The 26,573-nt window shown below is 39.1% G+C and overlaps 2 protein-coding genes and 1 non-coding gene across 4 annotated transcripts in view; 2 read left to right on the forward strand and 1 right to left on the reverse strand.

Moving 5' to 3' along the window:
* slit1a (slit homolog 1a (Drosophila)) overlaps positions 1-3,227 on the forward strand; it is a 76,092-nt gene extending 72,865 nt beyond the window's left edge. The window contains exon 37 of the mRNA XM_076160953.1: positions 203-3,227. Within this exon, the coding sequence (XP_076017068.1) occupies positions 203-441 (239 nt within the window). The 3' untranslated portion in view covers positions 442-3,227. The remainder of the gene's footprint in view (positions 1-202) is intronic.
* A 991-nt stretch (positions 3,228-4,218) lies between these two features.
* LOC143008935 (ligand-dependent corepressor) lies at positions 4,219-25,733 on the reverse strand. Of its 2 annotated transcripts, none has more exons than XM_076160905.1 (7): positions 25,613-25,733; positions 19,136-19,201; positions 18,535-18,614; positions 18,066-18,198; positions 17,051-17,365; positions 16,524-16,620; positions 4,219-10,519 (listed from the first exon to the last, which is right to left on the reverse strand). In XM_076160905.1, exons 1-7 carry the CDS (start codon positions 25,707-25,709, stop codon positions 5,869-5,871), a joined length of 5,439 nt encoding a protein of 1,812 aa, XP_076017020.1. In that variant the 5' UTR covers positions 25,710-25,733; the 3' UTR covers positions 4,219-5,868. The 2 variants fall into 2 exon arrangements, with proteins under 2 accessions (XP_076017020.1, XP_076017021.1); XM_076160906.1 differs by lacking the exon at positions 4,219-10,519 and adding an exon at positions 10,537-14,293.
* LOC143008982 (small nucleolar RNA SNORA16B/SNORA16A family) lies at positions 15,796-15,932 on the forward strand. Its single transcript, XR_012964641.1, has one exon. It is a non-coding gene; the product is annotated as a small nucleolar RNA SNORA16B/SNORA16A family (small nucleolar RNA).
* Positions 25,734-26,573: the final 840 nt, after the last annotated feature.

Consider the following 26,573-nt stretch of genomic DNA (forward strand, 5'->3'; position numbering starts at 1 on the left):
GTACAAGAAAGCACTTGACTCTTGTTTTACTCTATAGAAGAAACCAAGCCAAACAGTCAAAGTTTGAAGTGAATGTAAAAAGTTGAATGTGATTGAACTTTGAGTGCAGCAGCTGACCAGAGAATCCAAGCAAATTCATGACTCGCTGCTCAGCACCCAATATACAATAATGCAATTTCCAACTGTTTCTCCATTTGTCTAGAGTCTGAGTGCCATGGGGAGCCTGTACGAGACTTCTACCAGGTGCAGAGAGGCTATGCAATCTGCCAGACAACACGTGTGGTCTCATGGGTGGAATGCACTGGAGCTTGTGACACAGGGGCTTGCTGTGCCAGCCAACGAATGAAACGCCGGAAATATACCTTTGAATGCAGCGATGGAACCTCCTTCAGCGAGGAAGTGGAAAAGACCATCAAGTGCGGCTGTGTGGGCTGCATGTAAAACCATTCACCATGCATTTGCTACCACTGCTACAGAGGAAGAGTGGAATGAAAGGAAGGAAGGAAGAGAGAGAGAGTACTAAATGAAAGCAAGAAAGGGGAAGAGAAATGCTAAAGATTATATATAAAACATCTATCTATATATTATGCACAACAACGTTTGTAAAATATTTTTCATTTCCTTCCCTCCAAGGGTGTTTGACTTTCAGTAACACAGCAAAAAAACACGAGCAACAATATTAGAAGTGACAGCAACAGTTTCTGAAACATTGTCATAGGGGGGTCGACAGATTTCAAAGGTGTTGAATTCAGAGTGAGCAATCCCCGTATCCCATATGAGCCACTGGGAAGTCCTCATTCATCTGTTAGACAGCCTCGCCACCACCTACTGTGTTTACTTTGCGGAGGCAGTGAGGACAGTCCATTCTGGCTAAGAATGGCAGAAGTTCAGAGAGAAAGACAGAGAAGCAAAGAGAAAGAGAAAGGAGAGATGAGTGGATAAGAAGCGAGCTGGGCTGCACCACTTATGCACCTGTAGTGATGAACAAAGGCTAGACAGGCACATAATCGGGTGTGGATGTAATGATGGTGGTGTGGCGTCACAGCTGTATGGTGTGACTTTCCTTACATCGACACACATAAATATGAGACTGGACTGACAGCAGAGGAATCAACAGGCATTCAGACATGCATGACATATCATCGGATATTAGAAACACATATATACACACATTTAGGTGGATTTGTATGGTGTGACCATCGATTCTGTTCTGTTCTGACAGCAAACAGTGCTTTTCAACCCCCAGCATGTATTGCCTCAGGGTATGGGTGATTTACATTCTCCCTCCCTCCATCTTTCAGCATGGGGCCAGTTAGCCATGCTCCCCTTAATGCCTGCAGTATATACTTGTGCAAACTACTGCATGTGTGGAGAAGAGTTTGCCAATAAATATGTAGAGCTCTTTAATATCATCATAAATGTTATTACAAAACAACAGTTTGATGAATCATTTTATGGTTTTGTCTAATTTTTTTATAATGATTGTTTTTATTACGTTTTGTTTCATTAAATATAACCTAGCTCCTTTAGTATTCCCAACCCACCCCAACTGCTCTTTCTACAAAAATGCTTAACAGATTCTAATATATATAAATATATATTTGTATTTCATTTTGGTATAGTATTTTTCTATGTTAAAGATAAATTTGTTTTCTGGAGGATTAAGTAATGGTGGAATTGCGTTCAGTTGGTTCCCAAGGTGTTATCTTTTGTTTATCTCACGTCACTTCCTACAATTTTTAACTGGCCAAAAGTACAGCAGCGGGTTGGAAGTATTTGTCTACAAACATGTTAAATATTGTATATGTTGACTTCCATGTGAATATTACATCTAATCCTTGCTTGTTTTTATTCAATTTATTTATTTTATCTAAAAGAACTTTGTTTTCTGTAGAAAATAAAAGACGTCATCGATCCTCAACTCCAAATATTAAAACAAACATGTTTTAAAGATGGTAAAAAAAGAAAAGAAAAATGTTACAGTAGTAAATGAAAAATAAAAACTAAGGTATTTGTAACCTCACTGAATAGCAGGTTATGAGTGTTCCGTCCTCTATGCATTCCTCACTCACTGGTGGTGTGTATGGGATATACCCCTAAATTGTACTTTGTAGTCACCATCCCAAAGGTTTTGTGAATTGTAGTTCTGCCATTTTAGTTGGAAAAATATTTTGCCATAGAGAGAAGTCCTTTAAGGTGTTTTCACACCTATGTGGTGTAGCCTGGTTCAGTCAGATGTGGGTTTACTTTTAGGAAAGTATTCCAATTGTCTTTATTCCATCTGACAACTGATGAGTGTCCACATGTTGGTATTTATTTATACATTTTGGTTTACTTTAATGTTTTTTCTGGTGTGAAACCAAACTGAACCAAGCTGTAAATACTAGACTGAAACATTCAGACCAACACAAACATAGTAAGGGTGTGAAAACACTCTTAAAAGAAGTCAAGCTCAATTGATCATAAGCTGCTGTCAAGCCAGAAGAAACAGGATGAAGCTTCCTATGTGGACAATGATCGTGTTTGACTGGGCAACTGTGTGAAACATATGCCTACTACTGACAGATACTGAGGGTTGTGGACATTTACAGTAAATATCTGTCAGTACAGACTGGCTAAATGAGAAGAAACTATACCAGTTACGGTGAACACAACAGTCATAACTGAATGTATAAATTTGTATAGATATGCTTATTCCAGTGGTAATTTAGCTGTTATTTAGTTTCCAATGTAAGATAGAAAAACACATACAGTTTTATAAGTAACAGTCCACCAGGATGGCTTTGGCTGGACTTGTGTTTGTCCAATTCATTGCTTGAAATGTTCTAAATCTCAGAGATGCAACTTAAACGTCTCTGTCCTACATGCTGTTGAAGTAATCAGTGGTGTACAATAACATTCAGAGGTCTCATAAGGGTAAATATTTCGTTACCTTTCATGAATGATTTGCTTACTCTGCACTCATCTGTAATGGACAGGGGCATTCAATGTCCTGCTAGACATCTTAGTGGTGCTTGTGCTATATTGAGATGTAATTCAATTATTATGTCACATAACAAGAGACACTGTGTTCCCCTTCTATGAACTGTATCCATGCATATGTTATTGTAAAGTACACCTTGTCTGTTTTACTGAAATATAGCTGAATGGTTTCCATTTAATTGCTTTTTGCAGGATTCATGGTGGATTGAACTGAAACTCCCAATAATAGTGCTGAATGTATGTAGTGCCACCGACAAAATGTTTACCAAACCTACACTCTTTTCATTAATTAAACTTAACTATGTGTGCTTTTAAATGATATTGTTGTTATTGACTTTGGTGTTCTTTGCTGTAGATACATTATCTGCATAATGAAAAGCGCATGTTTTGCAAGATGTCAATACTCTCAGGACACATTATGATCTGGATGCTACCCAACTGCAAATGTTATGAATGTGATGCATTCAGCTTGGACCAATTTGTGAGACAATCTTCCCTGCATTGTCTTCTTGCTTGCGTCAAGTTATTTAGAATCGTAGTTGCAACTTGCCGATGAATGGGTATAGGCACCTACAATGCAGACATTTGCAGTGTTGAAACATGTTGGTTAACAAACACCTAATCCAGTGGTTCCCAAACTTTTTCTTTCACGTCCCCCTTATATAGATAACGGGGGCGCCCCCCACTTTGGGAACCGCTGACCTGATCCAATCCAACCTACAGATTCTCTAAAACACTAATTTTTCAATCATGAAAGGGTAAACACTTTACAATTACAAACACGTAATCTAGTTGGTACCCCAAGCAAACAGCAATTTATGCTGATTTCAATAACATGAACGAATTGAACATTTGAACGAATATTGCATTTTTAAAGCCCATATGAATGTACAGACTGACAGCCCGTGTACTGTTGTAGGAATAGAGATTACCCAATTACAAAGCATGTGACAGAATTAGCTCTTCCGGTAGTGGTATGGAGCACTACGGGACAAATGAAATCTCTGCAAGATTTCATAACCGTAGAAACCCAGGCTATTCTTGTCTTTTGAGCATTTCAAAACAACTTTGACTTCATATCTTTGTAATTTGTTAGATGTTAATAGTTCAACCTCTATATCCCCTTATCCTTTCAGGGTGGTGGGGGTGCCTACCTCAGCAGTCATTGGGTGGGCAGCAGTTCAACCATGTCTGTTTAAATATTAGAAATGTATAAAGGAGGCAACGAAGCAAACATTACATTCAAACAACTTTATATCAACTTCAGCAAAAATACAAAGTTTTTAACATAAAGACATTCTTGGGATTACCACAAATAAAGCAGTTATTTCTTTCTAATATACAAAATCAAAATCTTTAAATAGCAATTGTAAAGAATAAACATGTTCAAGTCTGATATTTGGTGGGTTGGTTTAGATCCACTAAAGTCATTAGCCTACATGAGTTCTTAAATAACAATAAAAACATGTTTTGCATTTACAGGTTTTGTGACCATGTTAAAAATAAAAAAATAACACTGTGCTAGAAATGGTATTTTTCCATTGAAGGTGACTAATGTAAGTTACTCCTGTGGAAGCACAAAACTTCACACAATTAGAACATCTGACTGACAGTGACATTCAAAACAACAGAATAAAACTGGGACACTCAGACACCACTGGACTACTCAAACAAAGTTATACTTGAAACAAACTCTTCAGTAGGCATGTTAATGCTAACCACCACTCAAACAACAACCATCCTCTTCATGGTGGCAGTGTCCAGAGCCACTGTTGCCAAACTGATACATGGCTTACTATCTCAAAGTCATTGTGGGTGGTTTTTCAGTGTAAATTTATGACATGCATGCATAGTCTTGAATGGAGTTATTATTTTGCTGAGCTTCAGTTATAACCAGGCAATAGCCCTATTCAGAGTTGCTATAATACATTTGCAACTGTGTCCACATTAACACGACTTGTTACGACAAGACAGGCGGGTAAAACACTCTCTGTCAGAATTCACTGAATGTCAAAAATACATCAAAATAGTTTTTCTTTCACAGACCTAACCTAAATAATAATTATTAAAAAAAACCTTTGTCATCACACACGAAACAGCTATTTGGCTATACAAACAATAATGACGTTAATGCTCTGAGAAAATGGGGGGGAAAAAACGGAACACACTAATGCCTCAGCCAATATAGTAAAAATTAACAATTTGTAGATTAAGCCTGGGGCACACACTGAGCACTGTGAGGGACCAAAGCTATTTGCAAATACTAAAAGAAACAAATGCATGTTGACTATTTCCAGTAAAAACTAGGATATTAATTTCCCACTGTTTAGCCACAAATTACATAACTTTACACTTCATAAATAAGGCACCTGGTCACAACAGTCAAATATTCACAATGTTCTGATTGGAAGACAGGCTGGAGACACAGACAGCCTACGAGTAAAAACTTTATCCAAAATTCCCTTCTGAGATCACTTTCTATGTGCACACCAACATTCTACACTTTCCAGTAAATGCAGAGCATGCACATATCTAAAACAATTATATACAAAATGAAAGGGAGAATTCATTAATTTAGCGCCATTTCAATGATAGAATGGTAATGAGGTTTGATAGGTTATGGGTCATTATCTCCAGCTTTGTCATAGAGTGCTGAATAATAAAGCCAGGAAGGAACTTCATCTGCCATTATCACATCGGACTTGTATGTACTCACAGAGCAATCAATCCATCACATTAGCAATTTCACGCTGAAGCTTGATTAAAAACTAAAATCAAAGTCAATTCCTTCCTAGCATATTTGCTTGATGAAAGCTAATTGTGGTCCTTCTGAATATATTGCATACATAAGAATCTTGAAGAAATCCTCTTTAATCTCTTTCAACTTTATTTTGAGAGTGATGTCCTGGTGCGCTTCACAGGTGTCACTAAAAGCTCCTGAGCTCTCTTTGTTGCCAGTTTGGGAGTCGCACTCCGAGACTGTATTGAGGCTGCCCGACTTCTCTTTGCAATGGATTTTGTCCCACTTCTTGTCAGTATGGGTTTCTCAGCTTTCTTGAGTGTTTCAGGGGAACTGTTTTGTAGCCTTGGAGCTTTCTTTGATGCAGAACTTGGGCTCCCACTCAAAGGGACCAATGGCTCAATTTTTCTCTGGGATCGTGTCAGTACCTGATCAGGCAAAATGGGAATCTTTATTTCTCCACATTGCTGAGGGATTTCAGCGTTCTCAGTACCTCTGATGTCACCAACTGTATTTTGAGTTGATTTATTTGTTTGGATTTTTCCAGCACTTGCTTTACTGATATTGGATTTCTCCACCTCTTCAGGATGTTTTTTGGTTGAATCAACTTTGCTTGTAGATGTGTTGACAAGGTTATATTCAGATATTTCAGCGCATCCTAGTCGTTGAGAACATCTCTTTCGTGTTTCATGTCCTCTAGTCAGATCTCTTGATGGTGCATTACTGCTCTGTGCTTTGTCTGTCTTCTCTGCAACATGATGCTTTGTACTAATTTTGCCAGCCAAAGGATTCACTCTACCAATTTTCATATTAGACCGTTTCTTTTGTTGAACAGGCAGGGATGATTTCTGTGCCTTGAGTGATGAATTCAGATTTGACTTAGGATGTTTTGTAGACAATGATTTCATATTTCTGGCTTTCATTTTTTTGGAGTTGCCTTTCAGCCTAACATTGGTTTGCTGAACATGCATCTTCTCTCTGATATTTGAATATTTTCTCAAGATCCTGGCACTTGCTGGGTTCTTTGATTTACCAGAAACTTTTTGGGATTCACCTATCTGCACATTGAGTTCAGCAAAGGAGGAGGTGTTTGTTAATGTCTGAGTAGCGCTGGCATTGTCTTTCTGTTCTTTCCCTTTGACTAAGTTTGCCTCTTGTTCCAGTGCTTTAGCAATCAGTTTCTGACTCTTGGGGTTGCTCTTAACAGGTGAAGCAATGGCAAACTTTTTCAGATGTTTCTTTAAGCGCTCTGCCTGGAGACTTGGGAATACCCCTTGACTGGTTCCTGAAATGCCTGAAGAGCTGTGGAAGCACAGCTGAGTTTCAGATGGTAGACGAGTGTTTACTTTCTTTACAATGACAAGGGACTTTGTTTCTGTTGATTCAAGAAACCAGCGACAAATACTCCCAAGATCAAATTTTTTCATGAAGAGCATTTGGACTGGTGAGTATTTCTGATGCTCTGGAGACTTTGGTTTCCGTGTCCTGCGTTTACTTTTCCATATAGCTGCCTGTCTGTCTGCCTTGTTTTTGTGTCTTACTGCTGACTGACCCTCTTTGTCCATTTGAACCCAACCTTTCTGCATTTTATCATACTTAACGTTCAAGTTTGCAATCAAGTGTTGGTTTTCTTCTTTATTCAGAACCTCAAGGAATTTTTGAGCAGTATGTTTCTGGGGCTCAGTTCTTGATCCACTTACAGGAAAGACTGAACTTTGAGATGACATAGAGTTGGCAGACAATGGAAAATGCCTGACATGTTCCTTAGCTATTCTTTCTGGCTTTATTCTGTTTGTTAAAGAAATATCTCTCTGTCCTTCAGCTGTAGTATGACTGGTAGAGGGTGCAGCAAATCTTTGAGATCTCAAAGCCAGTTTCCTGTTTTCCATAGGTGGTGACTCGGTGGACATTTCAGCCTTGTTGCGCTCACTCCTTAACGGCATTCGAATTGGTTTGTCTGAAATCAAACAACTATCATTTATATTTGCTTTACTGTCATCTATAAAAGTTACATTTTGCTTCTCCTGCAGACCAACATCACTGGCCTGTACCTCATTTTGTAGAACTTCTTTGCCTCTTAATGGTTTAATCAGTGTTTCGTTTTCTGCAAGAACTGGCATTCCTGATGGATTTGATACCTCACTACCAACCTGCTGTTCCGCATTGTCACAGATGTCTAAAGAAAGTTTTGAAGACCTAAGTTTCTTTTTGGCTTGAAAACCATTTTCAACCTCTGATATTTGTTTTTCATTGAGGTTTGTGTCTGCTGCCTGAGGTTGTTCAGCATTTAATTCCACAGATGTCCCAGAGACGCTGCCTATCTGGTTTTCTTCAGACACTGCAGGTGGTGATGCCCCTCTAATTCGAGTAGGTGAAAAGGCAGAAGAACAAAATGGGGGAGAGGGGAAATGCCCTGCAGCTGGAAGAGCAGGGGTAGCCGTGGCCCTTGCAGATGCTGCGAAACTGGCAGCATTTACATTGGGTGTTGATGTACAAGTTCCAGTTGGCTTGTTTTTGGCTGACCGAAGATAATGCTTAGACCCAGGGCTCTGAGGACTATCGAGCGACTGTTCACAGAGTGTAGGCAAACCATCTTCCCGCTGAACCTGTTTCTGGAGTTCCTTTGTACTGGAGGAACTTTTAGAAATTGGGATGGATGGTGTGTCGGGTGAGGGTCCTTCTGCTTTCGGTCGAAGAGTCGTATTCTCAACAGATTTTACCAGTGTGTGCAGTTCACATAGATCTTTTGTCAAATTTCTCTTTTCAACAGAAGCATCAACAGAAGTGCTCTTGGGTATATTCTGACTAGATTTCACTAAGCTTTTACTGGGTGTTGTGGTGCTATTACCTAACCTACGGCGCAGGCTTCTGTCAGAGGCGGATATGGGTCTACCATTTACATAGCCCACTACCACTGTCTTCGTCTGTCTTAACCGCTTTGGGAGAGAAATTACAGTACCTCGTTTTCTACGCCATGGGGGCAATTCTTTCAGCAGAGCTTCTAATGTCTTTGAGGAAACGTCATATTTGTCATTATCATCATCATCATCAAGTTGAGTCTCCATAGGTGTTAAATGGTCAACTGTCTCAACTGTACTTATTTCCTGTATCTTTGCCAGACTCTCTTCTGCTGAACCCATAATGTTTTCTGTCACTCCTAAGTTGTCATGGTGTGTCTGTGTCTCTGACAGAACCTCTTGAGGTTGCTCATCCTCAATTACCTTCAACTCTTCCCCAACATTATTTATCTCACATGTTTCTGAAATATTACCCTTCTCCTGTATACACTCACCATTGCGGGTATCTGCTGATGAAAGCTTGCACTCATCTATTTCATTATGTTCTGTTGGTTCCACTGTTGTTTCTGTTACTACTTGGTCAGTAATTTCATGAACGTCTTCTCTAGACTCACAGTTGTCATCTTTTCCAGCTACAAATGGAGTATGAGCAACACTTTCTTCACTTTGTGTTGTCATCGCTGAATCTGTGGTAGCACCTTGTACTTCCTCTGCATTTATAACTGTTTCTCTTTCCTCTGTTAGGGAGCTCAATGGAGATTGAGGAGCAGACTTGGTCTGACACTGATCCGTCTGACTTGTTTCAACTAGAACATCTATTTCACTGGCTGCTACCTCTCCCATATCCCCTGTTCCTGGTATTACCCTCTCACCTGACTCTTCTGTGGGCATTTGCTGATGAATTTTCTTGCTGCAGCCTCCTGCAAAAGGCATATCCACAGGTGGCACACTATCGGGCTTTGAAAGCATCTGTTTTGGGGTGACCAATGTGATCAAGTCTGGCATTGGATTAGGGCAGTTGCCCCTGTCATTACGACCAGCTAAGGTGCGTACAGTTTTTAACTCCCACATTTCCTCTACATACATATGTCCTCTAGTACTTTTTCTGGCATTGCGGCGTGGAAGCATGTTGCGCTGCTGTTCCTTCAAACACTCTGTAATTGGTTTGTCAATATAAACAATGTCACAGTGGCCTACGTCAGGGTCTATTGGAACCCTACAAGCAGAGGATGCCCTGATAGTCTTCCTGGCAGTCCGAGGGGGGTCTGATGGAATGGTCATGTGAACTGAAAACAGTTTTACTGTTGAATCTTTGGCATGTGTAAGAGTCTCCTTCATTCTGGGTGAATATGTGTTACTAGGTTGGTTGTGTCTTTTCACAGAAGAGCTGAGTCTAGCGCTATGAGCCTCTGTTAGGTTTGATGAATTTGAGCTACTTTGTGTGTCCTCCTCAATGCCGGCATGAGATGAAAGAGATGTTGCGAGCACACATGACAACTTTTTACCATCAGCAAGATTGCTTGTCTTCATTATTTTCATCTTAAGAGGTGCATGATCAGCATGATGGTTTTTCTCTGTGTGCTCAAAATTAGGGGTAGAGGTGACCAAACCGTGTATACTCTCTGATTCAAGTCTGCATAGATCCAAAGGAGGTCCAGCAATATTGGACGTTTTCAGGGGAAGTGTCTTACAACTGCTAGGAAGAACAAGGGACATATCATGGACCTCTGACCTGCTTTGGTGGCTGGATGCATTGGGAAACATTAGCTTGGGGCATTTCTTCTCAGTGGTGGGTGCTGTGATTCCCTGGATCAGACAGGTAGAGTTAGAGGCTTGCGTGGTATTTGAGGAACCAAGTGCCTTGACTTCCGTCTGTAGGAAACCTATGGCATCTACTATTTGCCTCTGATGGTGGCGACATAGTTTGGCCATGAACTGTTCCAGAGTCGAAGTGGACTGCAGATCTTTTGCCTTTGCAACAAGGACGTCTGATGGCTCACTGAGGGGAGAAAAAGAGAAAAGAGTTATATTAAGTGCTTGCAATAACTCACATTGCTTTATCTTATGTTGATGCTTTTTGTACCAACGATAGATCAATTGAACGCATGAAATACTTAACAAAATGTTTAAAATAAAAATTTACCCCAAATGTGTGCACTGCAGATTTATTAAAATAAGTTTTTTCTTTTAATTATTTTTTCAGCCAGTGAACGTTTTTAGCAATTAGATTGTTATAGCCCATACAGTTGTGTTTTACCACACAGTTATCTACAATTCATGTCAAGAAACTAAAACACATGCACAAGACACACTAAATTCACATTGCAAACTTCATGCTCAATTCCCATTTGTTTTGGTTCTCCTCTTGATAATTCAAAAAGGAACACTTAAATCACACATTGAATCTTGATGAATAAGATTATACTGTGTGTGTGTGTGTGTACATCCTGTCCCATCCTATCAAATTGACAGTATTCACATCCATTCTGGCAAGTACAAAAAGTAAAAAAGTCACTGAATAATGAGTAGAAAGTAATTGATCCCTGAGGGTTTCACTCCATTTCCATTAGCTCTGAATTAAGGACCTGACACAGAGTACAGTACATGCCATGTTCTTCCTCAGGAGTAAAATAACCATTATAGCAAACGGAAACAAACTCAATTCTTAGTCAACCTACAACGGACAAAGATTTTACAAACAAAACAAGTGTGCAAGTGTCAGGGTATTAAAATTATTATTCATAATGTACAATACAGATAAATAATGTTGCGGTTACAGACTAGTAGGGTTTTAACACACACAAGACCCAATTTCCAAACATCGCACATTTTCATAGATAAAGTGCCACTGCTGGTGACAGAGTCCGCCGCGTAGGGCCAGTGTTGGACCGGAAACCTTTATAAAACATTGTCCTTGTTTCCACAGGTTAGAAAGTCAAATGTTTACAAGACAAAACAGGATGTGGAAGACACCTTACAAGAAATAGGGGTCAGTAATAACCCAGAACAAATACAATAGAAAAATAGAGAATCACAGTTTGTTAGGATATAGTTCTGTCTTGAATACAAAACTGCCTCCTTGTTTGCAAACAACAAGAATATGCAAGATAATCACACACACGCATTTGATTCAGTCTAATAATGCATATACAGCCGAGGTTAAAGAAAAACGTTTGACATCTCATATTTGTCAAACAAAATGAAGTGGATAATGAAATATGGCCCCTTCTCATCCATCATCTTTGACCTGTAAATCCAATTTATGAGCAATATATTATGTAAGTAGTTTCTTGTATTATTAAAGCAATTAAGATTCAAAGTTACTAAAATTATAATAAGTGTTGATATGTACTGCATTAGAAAATAAACAGAGTAATATCTAAGCAGTATTTAATAGAGATCTTCATAGGTCTACTCCATTCTACTCCAGGAGAATGAGCGTCCAGAGCACCCCCCAGACCGGTCAGCCGTCCTGTATTGTTTTATGTCGTATCTCCCTCCCATCAGACCTATCAGCCGTCCTGAATTGTTTTATATCATCTTCAGTAAGAAATTGAAAGAAATGACTAACTATGCATCAGTTATAACTGACAAGAGTGCATACTTGTCAGTGAATAAGGCAACTTGTGAAGTCACCTCACAGGAGTTATTGAAATTATATATAGAAATAAATAGTTTCCTTTGGAAGGTGACTGAATAAGAGGCAATTATATATTGGAGCATATCTGAAACTGAGGTATATTCAAGTAAGCACTAAAAACATTCTCGTCTCTTTGTATTTTCAGTATTGCATGCCAACTTGGACCGTAAATGTAGTGATGGCAATAAGAGGTATAAGAGGTTCATTCAAACAGAGGAACCAGTTCTTGTGCTTATAGCACGGGTATGGATTAAAAGGGAAAGCATAATTATTGGCCAGAGTGTGATTCTAACAAGCAGCACTGAAAGCTTGAGTTTGTGCTTACAACTCTATGCTGCATGCCACTGACCACCGAAACCTTTAAGTCTTTCCCAAAAATATATATACAAACCACTCTTGTGTATAGTGAGAGCTTTGTACTGTATGCATTTCCCTATATTGGCAGAGATCACAAAACTGTGGTCAAATAACCAAGTGCAACAGTGTACCAATGCTGATTGGAGACACTCAGGGGCGCCAATTACAAAGAAATGATTCTATTTGGCTCCGATTGTTAAGAACAGATTTATACAGCCTGGATCGATGATTTTCAACATGTAACCTGTATAAAAGGCAATATCAGAGACTACAAAATCAATTGCTATACTAACATCTCTAACAAACAGTAAAGGTGTTTTTAGGGGCAGTACCAAGTGCCTCAGCAGCCATACACAAAAAAGGTGTGTGTGATATTTAGCAAAAGTCGGTGTACTAAATAAGTTGATGACTACGGGAAAATGGAAAATTATTTGGGTATGGTAGCTGCCAAAGCTGTGGCGAATGCAACATTTTACAGAGGTACTTTGTACCTCTGTAAAATGGGTTTCTTCCGAGGTTTCTTCCTTTTTTTCCCTTATCCATCTAGGTTTTTTCGGGAGTTTTTCCTCGTCTTCCTTGAGAGCTTTGGGCTGGGTCGGGAATTGTCCTGATGTTGTGGGTCTGTACAGCCCTTTGAGACATTGTATGTGATATTGGGCTATACAAATAAACTTGACTGAAGATTTTCTGGTTGTCAGTCGTTATTTCTTCTGTATTATGTTTTATCAGTACTACTCATCTGGTGAGAGGCCTGCACACAATTGCACACAATTCACTTCTGTTCTCTGCAGATAAATCTCTGTATTTGCAGACACCGTGTACTGCAATTTTTTCAATCCTTTCTTCTCAGGGAACTCGGAAACTTCTCGTTCCTCCACCTGGGGTGAAATATTCCGTTTCTTTTTGGGAGGATGTTTTAAGGTTCCCAGTCGCTCTTTAACTTTGTATTCCAGAGTGCTGTGAGGAATGCCATAGATTGATTGAGCTTTAGACACACTCATTTTCCCACCCATCACAACCCCAATAGCCTCTTCCAGCAGCTCAGTGTTGTACTGCCTGTAACGTCCTCTTTTTTTCCTTGGCTGTTTGTTAATTAGCTCAGACTCTGAATCCAAACCACGACATCTTCTCCCTGGTGCCTGCTGGTCTGCGTCATAAGCCCAGTATTCCTTCTCTATGCCTCTGCCATCAAAACCTCTGTTGCTCCCTTTCTGGTTGTGCCTCGGTAGAATGGAACAAAGGCTCTTTCCCAGACTAGTCTCGGAAAGTGAAGGTGAACAATTAGCAAATGGAGAATCCCAAATTTGGTCTCTTCCTGTGGATAAAACTCGGACTTGTGGAATCTTGAGGTCAAAAGTTGATGTGTAAGTTATACCATGGCTATGGTCTTTATAGCCCCCATGAAGCTTATTTTGTCTACAAGACAGTGACTTTGAGAAAACCCCTGCAGCTTCTAACGACTTAGGGACATCTTTATGGTGCTCACTGGCCTCACTGTTGGTTCCGAGTTTGAGGGGAGCCCCAAAAGGAGTTTTAGAATTCCAAGAGGCAGCTACATTTTTAGGGGGATCACTAGCTTTAAAGTTTTGGTTATGGCTAAAAGGTGACTCTGGGTCGCTCTCCAAGACCACACCATCCTCTTCATTGATGTGCAGCAACTTTGTAAGAGGCGGGGAAGGCTTATAATGGGTGGAGTAGCTGACATTCTCCCTCCTCATCACATCCTGTAGGCTCCTCATAAACAGCTCGACCTGTCCGTCCGCTCTCAAGGATCTCCTGATTGGATGGAAGGAAATTGGATTTAAGCAGAGCTTGCCTTTTTTCTCTTTTGTAGGGAGGATGGGTTGGGGGTTGGAGGGTGTTAGCTACTCCTTTAGCATATGACCTTGCTTTGGGTTAGGGTTAGAGTCATCACCATCTTTTAGAACAAATGACTGATTGTGTGTGCGACTTTTAGGAACACAACAGGTCAAGTTTGCAACAGTTTTGATTTGCTTACTTACATTTGCAAACCACCCTCAACATAAGAGTTAAGAAACAGAGGAAAAGAAAGGGAAAAGAAACACATATACTCGACTACATAAAAGGTCTTTGTATTCTAGGAGCTCTAACATAATAGCCAGAGGGAGGGAGAGGGGATATTTGCCATTGCAGTAACACAGCCTGGAAACTAGCTGTAAAGTACTAATGCATGTACAGCCCTTGGCACTTTGTATTGTACATTTTAATACATACGGAAGCCCAGTTGCAAACAAGAAAAAACGAAGGGAGGTGTAATAAAGTGCATTGCTTTTTTGTTCAAATTGTTTTTGGTGCTGTTTATTTTTGTACGAAAAATTGCCAGCCTACTACTAGATCAGTCCAAGTCCCTGCATTGATATCTATCAGTGTAAGGAACTTACAAAATAGACACAAAAACCCTTCCATTTAAATCATTTCTTGTTTCTTTCATATACAATCAACTAATACATAGCTTTGAGATAAAAATCATTTTATGGTACTGAAAGTGACTGAAAGTTAACCATAGAAAGCAAAAGCGTTAGAAGTAGACTTTTTAACAACTCTACTTCTCAATGTTTACATCATTCAGAATCTGAATCAGAATGTTATGGTGTTCTACTGTTAAATTACTAATTTAGGTATAGGGTATTTCTTCTTTAATAAGGGGAGGTGGGTGGCGAACGTAATACTGATGCAAGGATATTAGCTGAAGCTATGACTGAAGCAAAGACTTGCATTAAATTAGCTGCCGAATTCACAGACCAAATTGAATAGCAGCCCATGAAGATGTGCTGACAGACATAATTTAGGAAAGAATAAAGCCTTGCTTCCACTGCACTGACCCTTGGAGTGAGGCAATGAGGCCTGGGACTAACAAATATCATGGTAAATATGTAATATAAGATATAGAAGACATCTTTCTCTATAGCAGATGATTAATTTTTGTGAAGGCACCACCACTCGAAAGGGCCAGTATACTAAATCAGAAAAAGCAATGAAAGGCCTGCACATAAGCAGTATGCACATGCATGGCCTAAAATGGAATACACACAAGTCAGCTCTCCAGAACCATGGAGCAGAGAGGAAGAGAGAAGTTTCCAGTTCACCCAACCTGCACTTGTTTTGACTTCAACTGCCAGTTTTGCACAAAACACAGGCAGCAAGTCAGCTAAATTGAAACGTGAATTGGCAGTGTTTCCATTAAATGATGTTATGCGAATAAGGCTTGCCTGCCATTTCCTGTTCTCCTATACAGTAGGTGGTGAAGAAGAGGAGTTGCAGGCACCTATCGAAACTGTTACATGCTCTTGTGTAGCAGTGGGTGGTTAAAGGATGCTGAGATGAACAATTCACCAAAGGTCGGTGTTTACTTTTAAAATAACTGTCACCAGCAACATATAGGGGAAGAACACAAAGAGAGAGTCCTAAGAATGATGTAACACTTTAAGCCAGGACAGTCTTATATGCATGCCCCATCTCTTCAGGATAAGGAATTCACAACAGTACTTCTTTATATGCAGGAATGACACAGTGACCAGTGTGCATCAAGAACTGACTGGATAAGACCTGTGAACACAAAGTGACCAAGAACTCTGGATTCTCCTATGGTGCCTGTTTGAAGGTCTAGCGGCCCATTCTGATGAACCGTTGGAATCCTCTACAGCAGGGGTGTCAAACTCAAGCCCGGGCCAAAAAGAATGTTTCCATAACCCTGGTTATTAAGATTCTAATCATCTATTCATGCAAACTGAACCCCCCCCCCAAAAAACATTTGAATACAACATACCAGAAAACTACAAATACATCCAAATAAAAAAGACCAATGTGGCTTGAGATGACCACATGCAAGCAACTCAAATAGTCTAAGGTGAATAATGCAATCACAAATGAGCGTGAATTTTGCTTATCACCTCATGCTCTTTGTATACGATGTTATGACACTGTAGCCACAGAAAATTACATTTGTGGAGATGGAGACCACATAAAGAAAGAAAACCTCTCTTACCCTTTGAGCATGGGTGTAGGCGGTGAAAGGTAGGAACTGTGTACAGGGAGGCTGCTGCTGTAGCGATTCCTTTTCAGAGACAAGTCCAGAACGCCCTCTGTTTAAAAAAACAAAAGTAGGTAAGAATCATTCCAGTATAGCATGCTTTAGCTACACCATACAGTACTGTCCCAAGATTAAATGGACATGCCTCAATTTTAAGCATTTTTCAATGGCTTTTTTTTGCTTTGGTTTACAGTAAAAGCTACCTGCAAAAAAATGGTTATATTCATTGTAGATAATACATGATTTTAAAATGTGTGAGCTTCTTGTCAGTATTGAATATTACAGGGAGGGAGGTTGATGTATATCCAACCAAAGTGAGCTGATGCTGCTATGGTTACCAGAAAATAGAATTGCATTGTCTGCATGTATAAACATTATTAGCTGTTTTTCCATGAATCTGTTTGTAAGGCAAGGCCAAAATGTTTCACACACAATGTCCTTAGAAAATATGAGCACCTCGGTCATGGATTTCTCAACAATACCTTGTTCACTGGGCTCAGCCAAGGGCTTCTTCATGGTCAGGTCAAGAGGAGCATCCTGGTCAGCCATGAGAAGCTTGATAAGGACTGGGTTCTGGTCATTTGCAGAGGAAGACAGCATAGCAACAGGGCTTGTTGATGGAGAAGCTCCTGAAGGTTCAGGTGGCAAACTTTGGTCAGAGCAAAACTGGGGATCCGAGCAGAAATCCTGAGGAGGGCTGGCTTTTGAGGTATATGCAACAGCAAATGTTTGAATCATTTTCTGAAGAATCTCTTGAGCAACTCCTGGAATGTGTGGTTCTGAGAAGCTTGGTACATCTGCGATCCAAGAAAAAAAGGTTAAGATTTCTTTGTAAGGTTATGACAAACAAACAGCCACAATGAAATCACAGAAAACCATTTGATGTCTTCACATAAAAATGTACCACATCATACTTTCAAACTTGCATATACTGAGACTGATCTTGATGCCTTTTAAACATTTCTGATAATTTATCAGAAATGATGCGTCCCTATGAAAACACATCACTCCCAAGCTTGTCTTTAGAATCGATCAATATCAATATACTCTTTATATATAAATAGCAATAATTTCCCCTATAAGCCACAGTATGTTTCATCTGACTCAGCCACTTCACTTAAAAAAGCAAAGATGAAAAAGCTTTCGGAGTAGGAGGATTTATTCTGAGAAAGCTACTTTAACTCTGTAGCAAGAACTGGATATACTGCTTTGCTTTTCTAACTTATCTCAAGCATCTATTCCAGCTATGCACTTAATCTGTCCAAATGCTCTGTAGTTTCTAAGCGAGACTGAAGCAAATTGTTGGTAGTTGGTACACACAATTTAATATTGTGTCGTTTAAAATAAAATGTGGACCCCTTTTGAATTTGCTCTAGGCCAACAGTCACAAAAGTGTAGTAAAATAGCCAAACCCTAACACTATGATTTTGTTTTGCCTTTATTAAGAAAAACGGTTATGCAACATTGACAAACTTCATACTTGACGCAGTAACTCACCTTTTCTGCGGAGAACAGCATTGAGAAATTCCTCAGCTTGTTTCTCTAATCTGTCGATAGCAGTCTGATCTTTAGCCAGTAGTGGCTTAAATGTATCTTCCAGGTTTCCGCTGCTCAAGTCAAGTAAGTGTTCCTATGAAATTAAAAAGTAAACCCATCTTCAGACTCCTTACAGATTGTCACATAGGTTCCATTTTTTTAAAGTCAACAAAGGTCAATGCAAAGTGAACATATTCCCCATTTTAATGGTGATATTCGGATAAGGTTTGCTTTTCCTATCCAATGGTAAAATTAGAAGTCAAGTTACCATGGGCTTTCAACAGTATACCAGCTTTTCCTTTTTATTTATCTTTTTTCCAGCCTCAAATATGTCTGTGTTTCTTACAGACTGGACCAACGACTGAATGCTTGGGCACTTTTCAGTATACTCCGAAAACAAGTTAACAAGTAAAAAGAAAATAAATCCTACCTTCACTTTGTTACGTCTTAACCAGCAGAAGGGACAATTTTCATCAAAGGACCAGTCACACACTGCTACGGGTTCACAATCTAGGGACCAAAAATTGACATAGACGTTTGAGAAGACAACAGCAAAACAGGAGTACAAACAATCCTTTGAAACATTTCCATTTTAGTAAGGATGTGAGGTCCTTTGTTGTGGTAACTAGGCAAATGGTTGGGAAAATTAATACTACAACGAGACCAGATTCAAAATAGCAGCTATTGTTGCAACTTTGAAAATGCTCACAGTGCTTTCATTCCAAATGTCATGAAATCAAAATAATGTCCAAATAACATCAAGCATTGTAAAAATGTCTCAAGGAAAGGAGACTTTTACACTCGCCCCACGCTATCCAAAACATCGAATTTGTAGGAACACAAGGAAGCCTCTCTTCTACAGCCATCTAGAGGAATCAATGTAGAGGGGTACTGGGTGGTACAAAGGAGCATCACTGTGAAGGTTGACAACAACAGGCACCTAAACCACAAAACTGAAGTAATTCTAAAACAATGCGAGGTATGGCAATGGTATGACTTAGGCTCAACCTAGTCTGTGGTGAAAAGCTTACCCTTGAATAACTTAAGGTCTTCAATCAGCTCTGGACCAAACCTCCCTTCCAGAATGCTCTCAAAACCTGGTGAAAGACATGAAATTTAAAGCGCATGATCAAACAATAATCAAAACAGTATTTTTAGATTTGACCCAGCACCGAGTTAATCTTAAGCATTGTTTGAGAAAATGCCTTAGCCCTGCAATCAAGCCATTATTTGTCAACCCCGGCAAGTCATGTTCCAAGTCTGTTTAAGAACACATTAGCTTTCAGAACGGGGTTTTGTTAAATCCGTGCTCCACATACACGTACTCCATATTCTAGTTGCCAAGCAACTGAAACAGAGTTGGAAATGCTTGCATGCTGTAACATTAAAAAACACTGCCAGAAATAACAAATTGATTGTGTCAAATTCTATATGAATTAGCTGCAACTAAAATCATACACAGTGTAGGAGTGTAAGAAGTATATCTATTTCTAATTGCCGACAGTGGCATACGATTGCCCCAGTTGTTTGAAGGACAAAGAGTGTGTTTGTTGTACCAGAAACACTGCATTAACACAATATGCAATGTCTGTTTATTGCCGCAGGGTTACTGGAACAAATCCAAAACCACTATATGCATTAAAACAAAGCATTAGATAGAGGTTACGTCTGTCTGGATCTTAAAATAGAGAGCAACATTTCAAACCAGCAACACTAAAACCAGAAAGTAATTCTTCCAACCATTTTATCATGACAACAGAAATGCTGTTAACCTATAATCGAAACAATCCGTATTCAAGGGGCATATAAATAAAAGAAATGAATGTAAAGACAAAAGACTGTTCAAACAAAAACATTCACAAGCAATCCAATTACCAATTATTATATAAATATATATATAATATATAAGCCTATACCAAGAAATTACACAAAGTGTCCATAAAGGTCAACTTACTTATGTCTTCCAGTATAAGAACAAAAGAATAAGAGAGAAAATCATCAGCCCTTGCTATCCACTTTTTGCCTACAGTTGATGCGAGTCTGATCAAAAGCTGTCATCTGTGAAACTGGCCTCTTTTTCCCTTCCACACCAAGTTCCACCCCCATTCGGTTGTGTGCATGAAGGGTGGGGGTGGGAGTTGCCTATAGCTGCATTAGCCTGTTTCTGGGTTAGTACACATATGAAGCTATCCGATCCTATTTCTGAAATATTTCAGAGGCAAGAGGAGAAAAGTAGGTCATCCACACTCATTTGACGATTAGCAACATGACATCACCCAACTCCTCACAAATTCAGTTTAAGGCTTTTAAAATATATCACACTGAAAACAATGACAATATCAATCCCGGAACAGAGAGCAGTCACCACTGAACGACGTGCCGGTTGATGACACAAACAGATTTTACATATGATCCGTTTTGCTCCAGCAATTTGAATATAAATGTAAACACTACAGCAGCACAAACAGCCTATAGGTCCAACAGATTAAGATGTTGATGACAATTATAGCTGCCAGGGCTGCACAAGTTCTGCAAACTAAACATGTGCAATTTTATGACACAATTTGCACTCTGGAATGCAGAAGTAGTAAGATTATAGTGTTTAGAGTGTGCTGACCATTTTCGTTCTTGATGGAACAATAGTCAAATCATTACAGTTGAGATTCAATTAGCTACCATTCAGGTGCTGCTACACATATCTGCTGGGTGGATTGTACAACAACAATAGCTTCAAGATACAACTGAAAGCATGGGGTACATAGGTTTGTAACAAAGTAATAATAATAAAAAGGAGCTCCATCTTATGGGCCACTGCGCTAAATGCCCAATAAAACTACTCAAATTATAGCACACTAATGAAAAGACATTCAGGGCGAAGATCAGCTTGACAAATCTGGTCATCCTTATCCATTACCAAACACACGAAAAAAGCCAACAGGCATCAAAAATATTAGCAACTTGTCATAGACGAAAATGTAAATCATTGATTTTTCATCTGCACAACAATTCAAGAATTGTTCATCTCAACAATAGCAATGGGGCTAAACCATATTGCATTCGAGTACCAATGGAAGTGGAAGTAGACAACTTTGAAAGCACTTAAACAAGAGCGGACCATTTCTAAAGAGATGACAAACTTGCACAAACTTAATGGAAAATAAACAAATTAAAGAAATAATTAAAGAAATAAGAAAAGAATGTAGCTAATCATTGCACACATTGAAAAGATGCATTACAATTTACAAGGGTGTGGATAAACACCTGTTTGAAATGTAATTTAGCTGCTATAAAAAAATTCACTACAAGTGATAAAGCTGTAGAAGGATGAACACCATCCCCTTTGCCATCCATTGGCATAAATCCTCAGCCCAACTTTACCCACATCTAAAATACAAGCATGAATAGCTGAAATCCCTAAATTTCTTTACCCTACAGAATACACATTTTCAGCTAGACCGTTTGCATCTGGGGGCTGATAAGCTATGAACACATGTACAGGCAAACGTCCAAACAATTGTGGCTACTGTTCTATGGAACAATTGTCCTTCTCTCTGTCCTGTCGATTCAGTGCACACATAAAATACACAAAAACAAAATGTCCATTTCAGCGTTGACAGGGTGGTGGTGACGTGCAACCCTCTCCACCAAAAAGCGAGACAAAAGTTTGTCCTTGTTGCCATAGACAGAGTATGCCATTCTATAGCCAGCGGTCAGATGCTATTACCATGTCCTCTGCAGATTTACAATTATAAAAGAGTAACAAGAGACATTTGTCAATAATAAAGGAGGGACTGACGAACTGACCCCGGACAATTCAGAGTCTGAAGCTAGTGACTGGTTAAAAAGCAACAATTCTCTTTCTCCATTTTCTTTTACAGTAATCAGCAGACAACTGACCAAGTACTATAGCACACAAGTTCATCCTGGATTATAGGGATGTAGATCTCTTTTTACATTATTGGCATTAATAGGCTAACATTTACCCTAGCTAAAAAGAAATATGGTGGCTCCATTTCTTACATCTTGTGAATCTGTAGTTTCTGGGCTTCCTTTCTTATATTCATATTCCAGATTGAATTACATTTTTCATTTAGCCTTCATGTGATACTGTTCAACAGTTTGTTTTTCTATGCAGTGTTTACAAACCACATGTGATTTTTTTTTTATCACATTTGGGCCAGCTGAACATGCATCCTTAGATCCGATTGTGATAATTAGGTCTCTGGCTTTGTGATTGCTTTGAGAAGGTCGGGCCCCCCACTTTGGGAACCACTGCATTAAGGCATGATCATTTGCATCCTTAAAAAAATTACGCATGTAATTTGTATTTTTGCATAAATGCTTATCTTGCTATTTTGGTACAAGGTCATTGCCTCAAATGTGCTGGGCTGGCTAGTGCTATGTTAACGCTAATGTGAAAATAGAATAATTTCACCTTAGAACAAAACTATCACTGTGGTTACCGGCACTTATCTGTAAGTAACAGGTAGGCTAGGTAGCAGGTGGCTAGGTAGTTATTCAGATGTTTTCACAAACCAGTGTTCTCTTTTCACTGTTGGGGACCAAACCTCTACTGTTGGAAATTAAAGAGAATAAATTACATTTTTAAAGTGGTAATAGTGGATTTGTGTCTGTTTTTACGACTTGCTCATTTCCTAAAAATAAACACAAAATAACTGACAAAAGGTATATTATCATACAGTTATAATGGATATATCCACCGTTATGACCCTATTTCATCTCCTTTTACTCTGCCTTTGAGTTTCATTTGAATGTTTTAGTTGAAACATCTTCAAACTGCCATTTCTTTCAGGGTTTAATTTTTTTCACTACCACTAGCCTAAGAGGCAGTACTTGCGCCATCATTCACATTGAAAAATTGGCCAAGGGGTGTCGACTTTGTTTAACATGCACTGCAGAGAGAAACATGCTGAGGTTACATCGCAAAGAGTTCACTGTGATCACAGTCGTCACATGAAACACCCTCCTGTACTCTCAATTCTTCTCCTGCTATCCAATCATCTGCCCGCTTAACCACCATGAAGAATCATCAGCAGTTCTGCTGCACACCTTTGGAATTCTCTCCCGCAACACAGTGCCAATATTAACACTCTCTCTCTCCACCTAAAGGCCCTAAATCCCGTCGTCTCAAACCACATATTTTTAAATTGGTATATCCGGTCTGATCCTTAGTCGATTACACTGAACTGAACACTCACTATTTGTATAGTCATTTTATTCACTTATATACCATATACTCATTATATGGTCTTTTATGCAGCAGTGTATAAACATTTCATGAAATTTGTATACACTGCTGGTTGTTTTTCACTGTGTCTTGTAAGGTGTCCTTGAGAAGCTTGAAGGACGCCTGTAACTAAAATGCATAATTTACTATTATTATGACAACGCATCTGTTGGGTAAGTTGTTGTGACAAGTTTTATAGGTCACACACACAAGTAAGGCAATTTAACATGCAATTAAAAACACATCCCGCCAGAAATGTTTGGCAGAATACATCTGCTGGACAAATATATGTAATACATGCATGCAACTGGTTCACAAAAACAAAAGTATCATTGTATATCGTCTCCCTGACGAAAAATACAGGACGGCTGATCGGTCTGCGGGGAGCACTCTGGACGCTCATTCTCTTTTTGTAGTTCTCATTTATCTATTTAGCGAAATGAAAAAGGCACAAAATACTGTGGCATGGGTACACCTGTGTCAAAATGCAAAAGTACATTATCTAACTTAGTATGGAATAACCCAGTAAAAGCAACCACCAAACAGAGACCCCAAGTTCAGACATTTATGCACCTCTATTACATCGAATGCTGTTAGTTACTGTTTTTTAACACTGTGAACGGGAAATCCCATTTCCAGTGGTTATCTTAAAAGCTCTGACTAATCTGACAATAACGCTGTGACTATTTGCACATTGTTGGATGGAATTTCTATAATATATAAACACATATTTAAGTGTCAAAGATGACAGTTTTGTATTTGTAAGACTTATCATATGCCTGTAATACATGCGTTTCAATTTGACTGAGTCCATTAAGGGAACTACTACTAGATGTTGATAGACTTCCGTTTCCTGCTAAAAGCCTGTGAATTGACTGTACATCCTATCTGAGGTAATCTAATCAAGTTAGTCAATTTTGGTATTGATATTAAGAATTTACAACACACTTTTTTCATGTTATTACTCAAACAATGACAAAACATCAGTTTATTAAATGTTTGTTCTTTTCATTTGGGCTAAAGTGAACAAGTCAACACAACTATACAGCACAGTGCGTGAGTGAGTCCAAACAGCTGCCACAGACCGGTTTGACAAGTCCGCATTATACCCTGTGACGCTCATCTCTGCGTAACTATGTCTTCTTACACATTGAACCCTACGTGCTGAGCTGTATATACAGAAATACAGTATTCAGAAACCTTGAGACTGCTGCTGAGTGGCCAGGACTGAGCCTGATCTGATTTCACTCCTTCTGTGTGCAGTAACGTTTGTTTTTTTAATTTTAACTGTGATTATTATATAGTGCAACACAATTAGCAGTTTGTCAAAAAAATGTAAAGCCTTACATCACATTTTTCCTCCTGACCCTCCAGCTTGACTTGTCGAGCATGCAATCATTGATAAAAAATGTCCATGACTTTACAAAAACATTGAGGACCAAAAAATACATTTCCAAAATTGAAGTTCTTCCTTGACAGCAGAAATCCTGCAATGAAGTTATGGTTTCACCATCATTCCCTTTATTAACCTGAGCCTTTTTCCATGCAGGTAATAGCCCTCCTCCATACACACTCACCCCTACCCCCCACACACACGCACGCCCACACACGTGCGCGCGCGTTGCTTCGTAGTACTTTAAGCAAGTAAACAAGAAAGCAAGCAAGCAAGTTTTGAAGGAACACGTCACATTTTAAATATGTTCAAAAGGGGGCTAGTTAGAACCCAACATGCTAAGGGGGGCGCACATAGTGTCGACTAAGGGAAATTACCCTGACTTCCTCATTGCAGTAATGCGCGCCCACAGGAGGTAACTTGAGAAAAGCCAGCAAATCTTCAAAGATCCCCCTCCCCCACTCAAAATACAGTATCATTGCACGGGGACGCGCATTTTAAGCAAACATGAGTCCGCAGTTTGGCCGACACAAAGCCTTTTACCGTGTTTGACACTCCCTTTAAAAGAAAGCAAGCACGGTGCCCTTTAAACAAACTACGTCAGGAACCAACCAAGACGGGCGATTAGGAATTTGATCAAAACAACGAATTGATAAGGCAAATCAGACTTGCCACGTTTTAACAATCTGAAAGATTGAGCTAACCGCGCATTGGCTCCGGCTGGAGCCTGTTAGAAGGAAACAAAAAGTCGCTCGGAGATGCACAGGGTGATTCACGTCATAGATGCCTATTTGAACCAATAACGGTTGGACTGAAGCGAAATTCAAACCACGTACTCATCCATAGTGGAATTGATGTTATCCTTACCTACACAGTGCTTAAGTTTGTGTCGCCACGAATCAAGTTCCTGTCGAAAGCCGCGCCTCTCGGTTGTGCATTGCTGCCTTTTGCACAGACTCGCCATTTTCTACCGACCTTCTCTGGGCGCGCTCACGCTTGGCAAGAGGAAGCACTCTAGCTGTAACGTGAACGCGCGCAAGTTTGCGTTCAGAACTCGGAAAACACTGTGAAAGAAACACGCCCCCCGCGCCCCCCCCAAGGATAGAATACATTGATTTAAATAATGAGTATTTCTTTTCATCCACATTTGTTACTTCGTTCTCTCCTTTGATACAATTGTTCTTGTTTCTTGAGCTTTATGCTGTTTTATTGAACAATACAATTCCTTTTGCCCTGTTGTAGAAACTGACTTTGCAAAAAGTAGGGGTAAGAAGTACACAGAAAGTCCAAAGAGCTTTTTTATAGACTGCATGATATGGCAGTTATCATGCAGTGCCAAGCTTGGCCAAACATTTGAGAGTAACTCTGGACCATTGAACCTAAATGGTCAAAAATGTACATATTTATTAATTTATAATTATAGTTAGTATATATAGTGTATATAGTTTATTCTGTATATATTCTGTATTCTGTATAATAGTACACTTTTGCACTTCTGGTTGGATGCTAACTGCATTTCATTGGCTTGGTCTGTACTTGCTCATTGACAATAAAGTTGAATCTAATCTAATCTAATCTAATCATTTCTGAGTGGATTACAGATACAATTATTCTATTTAAATGCATATAGTCATATTGTATATACTCGACTCTCCATATTAAATTGATAAACTCTTTATTTTTATTAGTACTGTAAAATAAAGTTGATTTATTGACATTTTTATTTTATTTATTTATTTACTTTCCTATATCTGTATTGCACCATACACCAAAGCAAATTCCTTGGAAGTTAAAACCTACTTGGCAATAAAAAAGATTCAGATTTTGA

This window comes from Genypterus blacodes, unplaced genomic scaffold (genome assembly GCF_046128005.1).
Source record: "Genypterus blacodes isolate CSIRO-AG114 ecotype Tasmania unplaced genomic scaffold, CSIRO-AGI_Gbla_v1 ptg000108l_1, whole genome shotgun sequence".
NCBI lineage: Eukaryota > Metazoa > Chordata > Actinopteri > Ophidiiformes > Ophidiidae > Genypterus > Genypterus blacodes.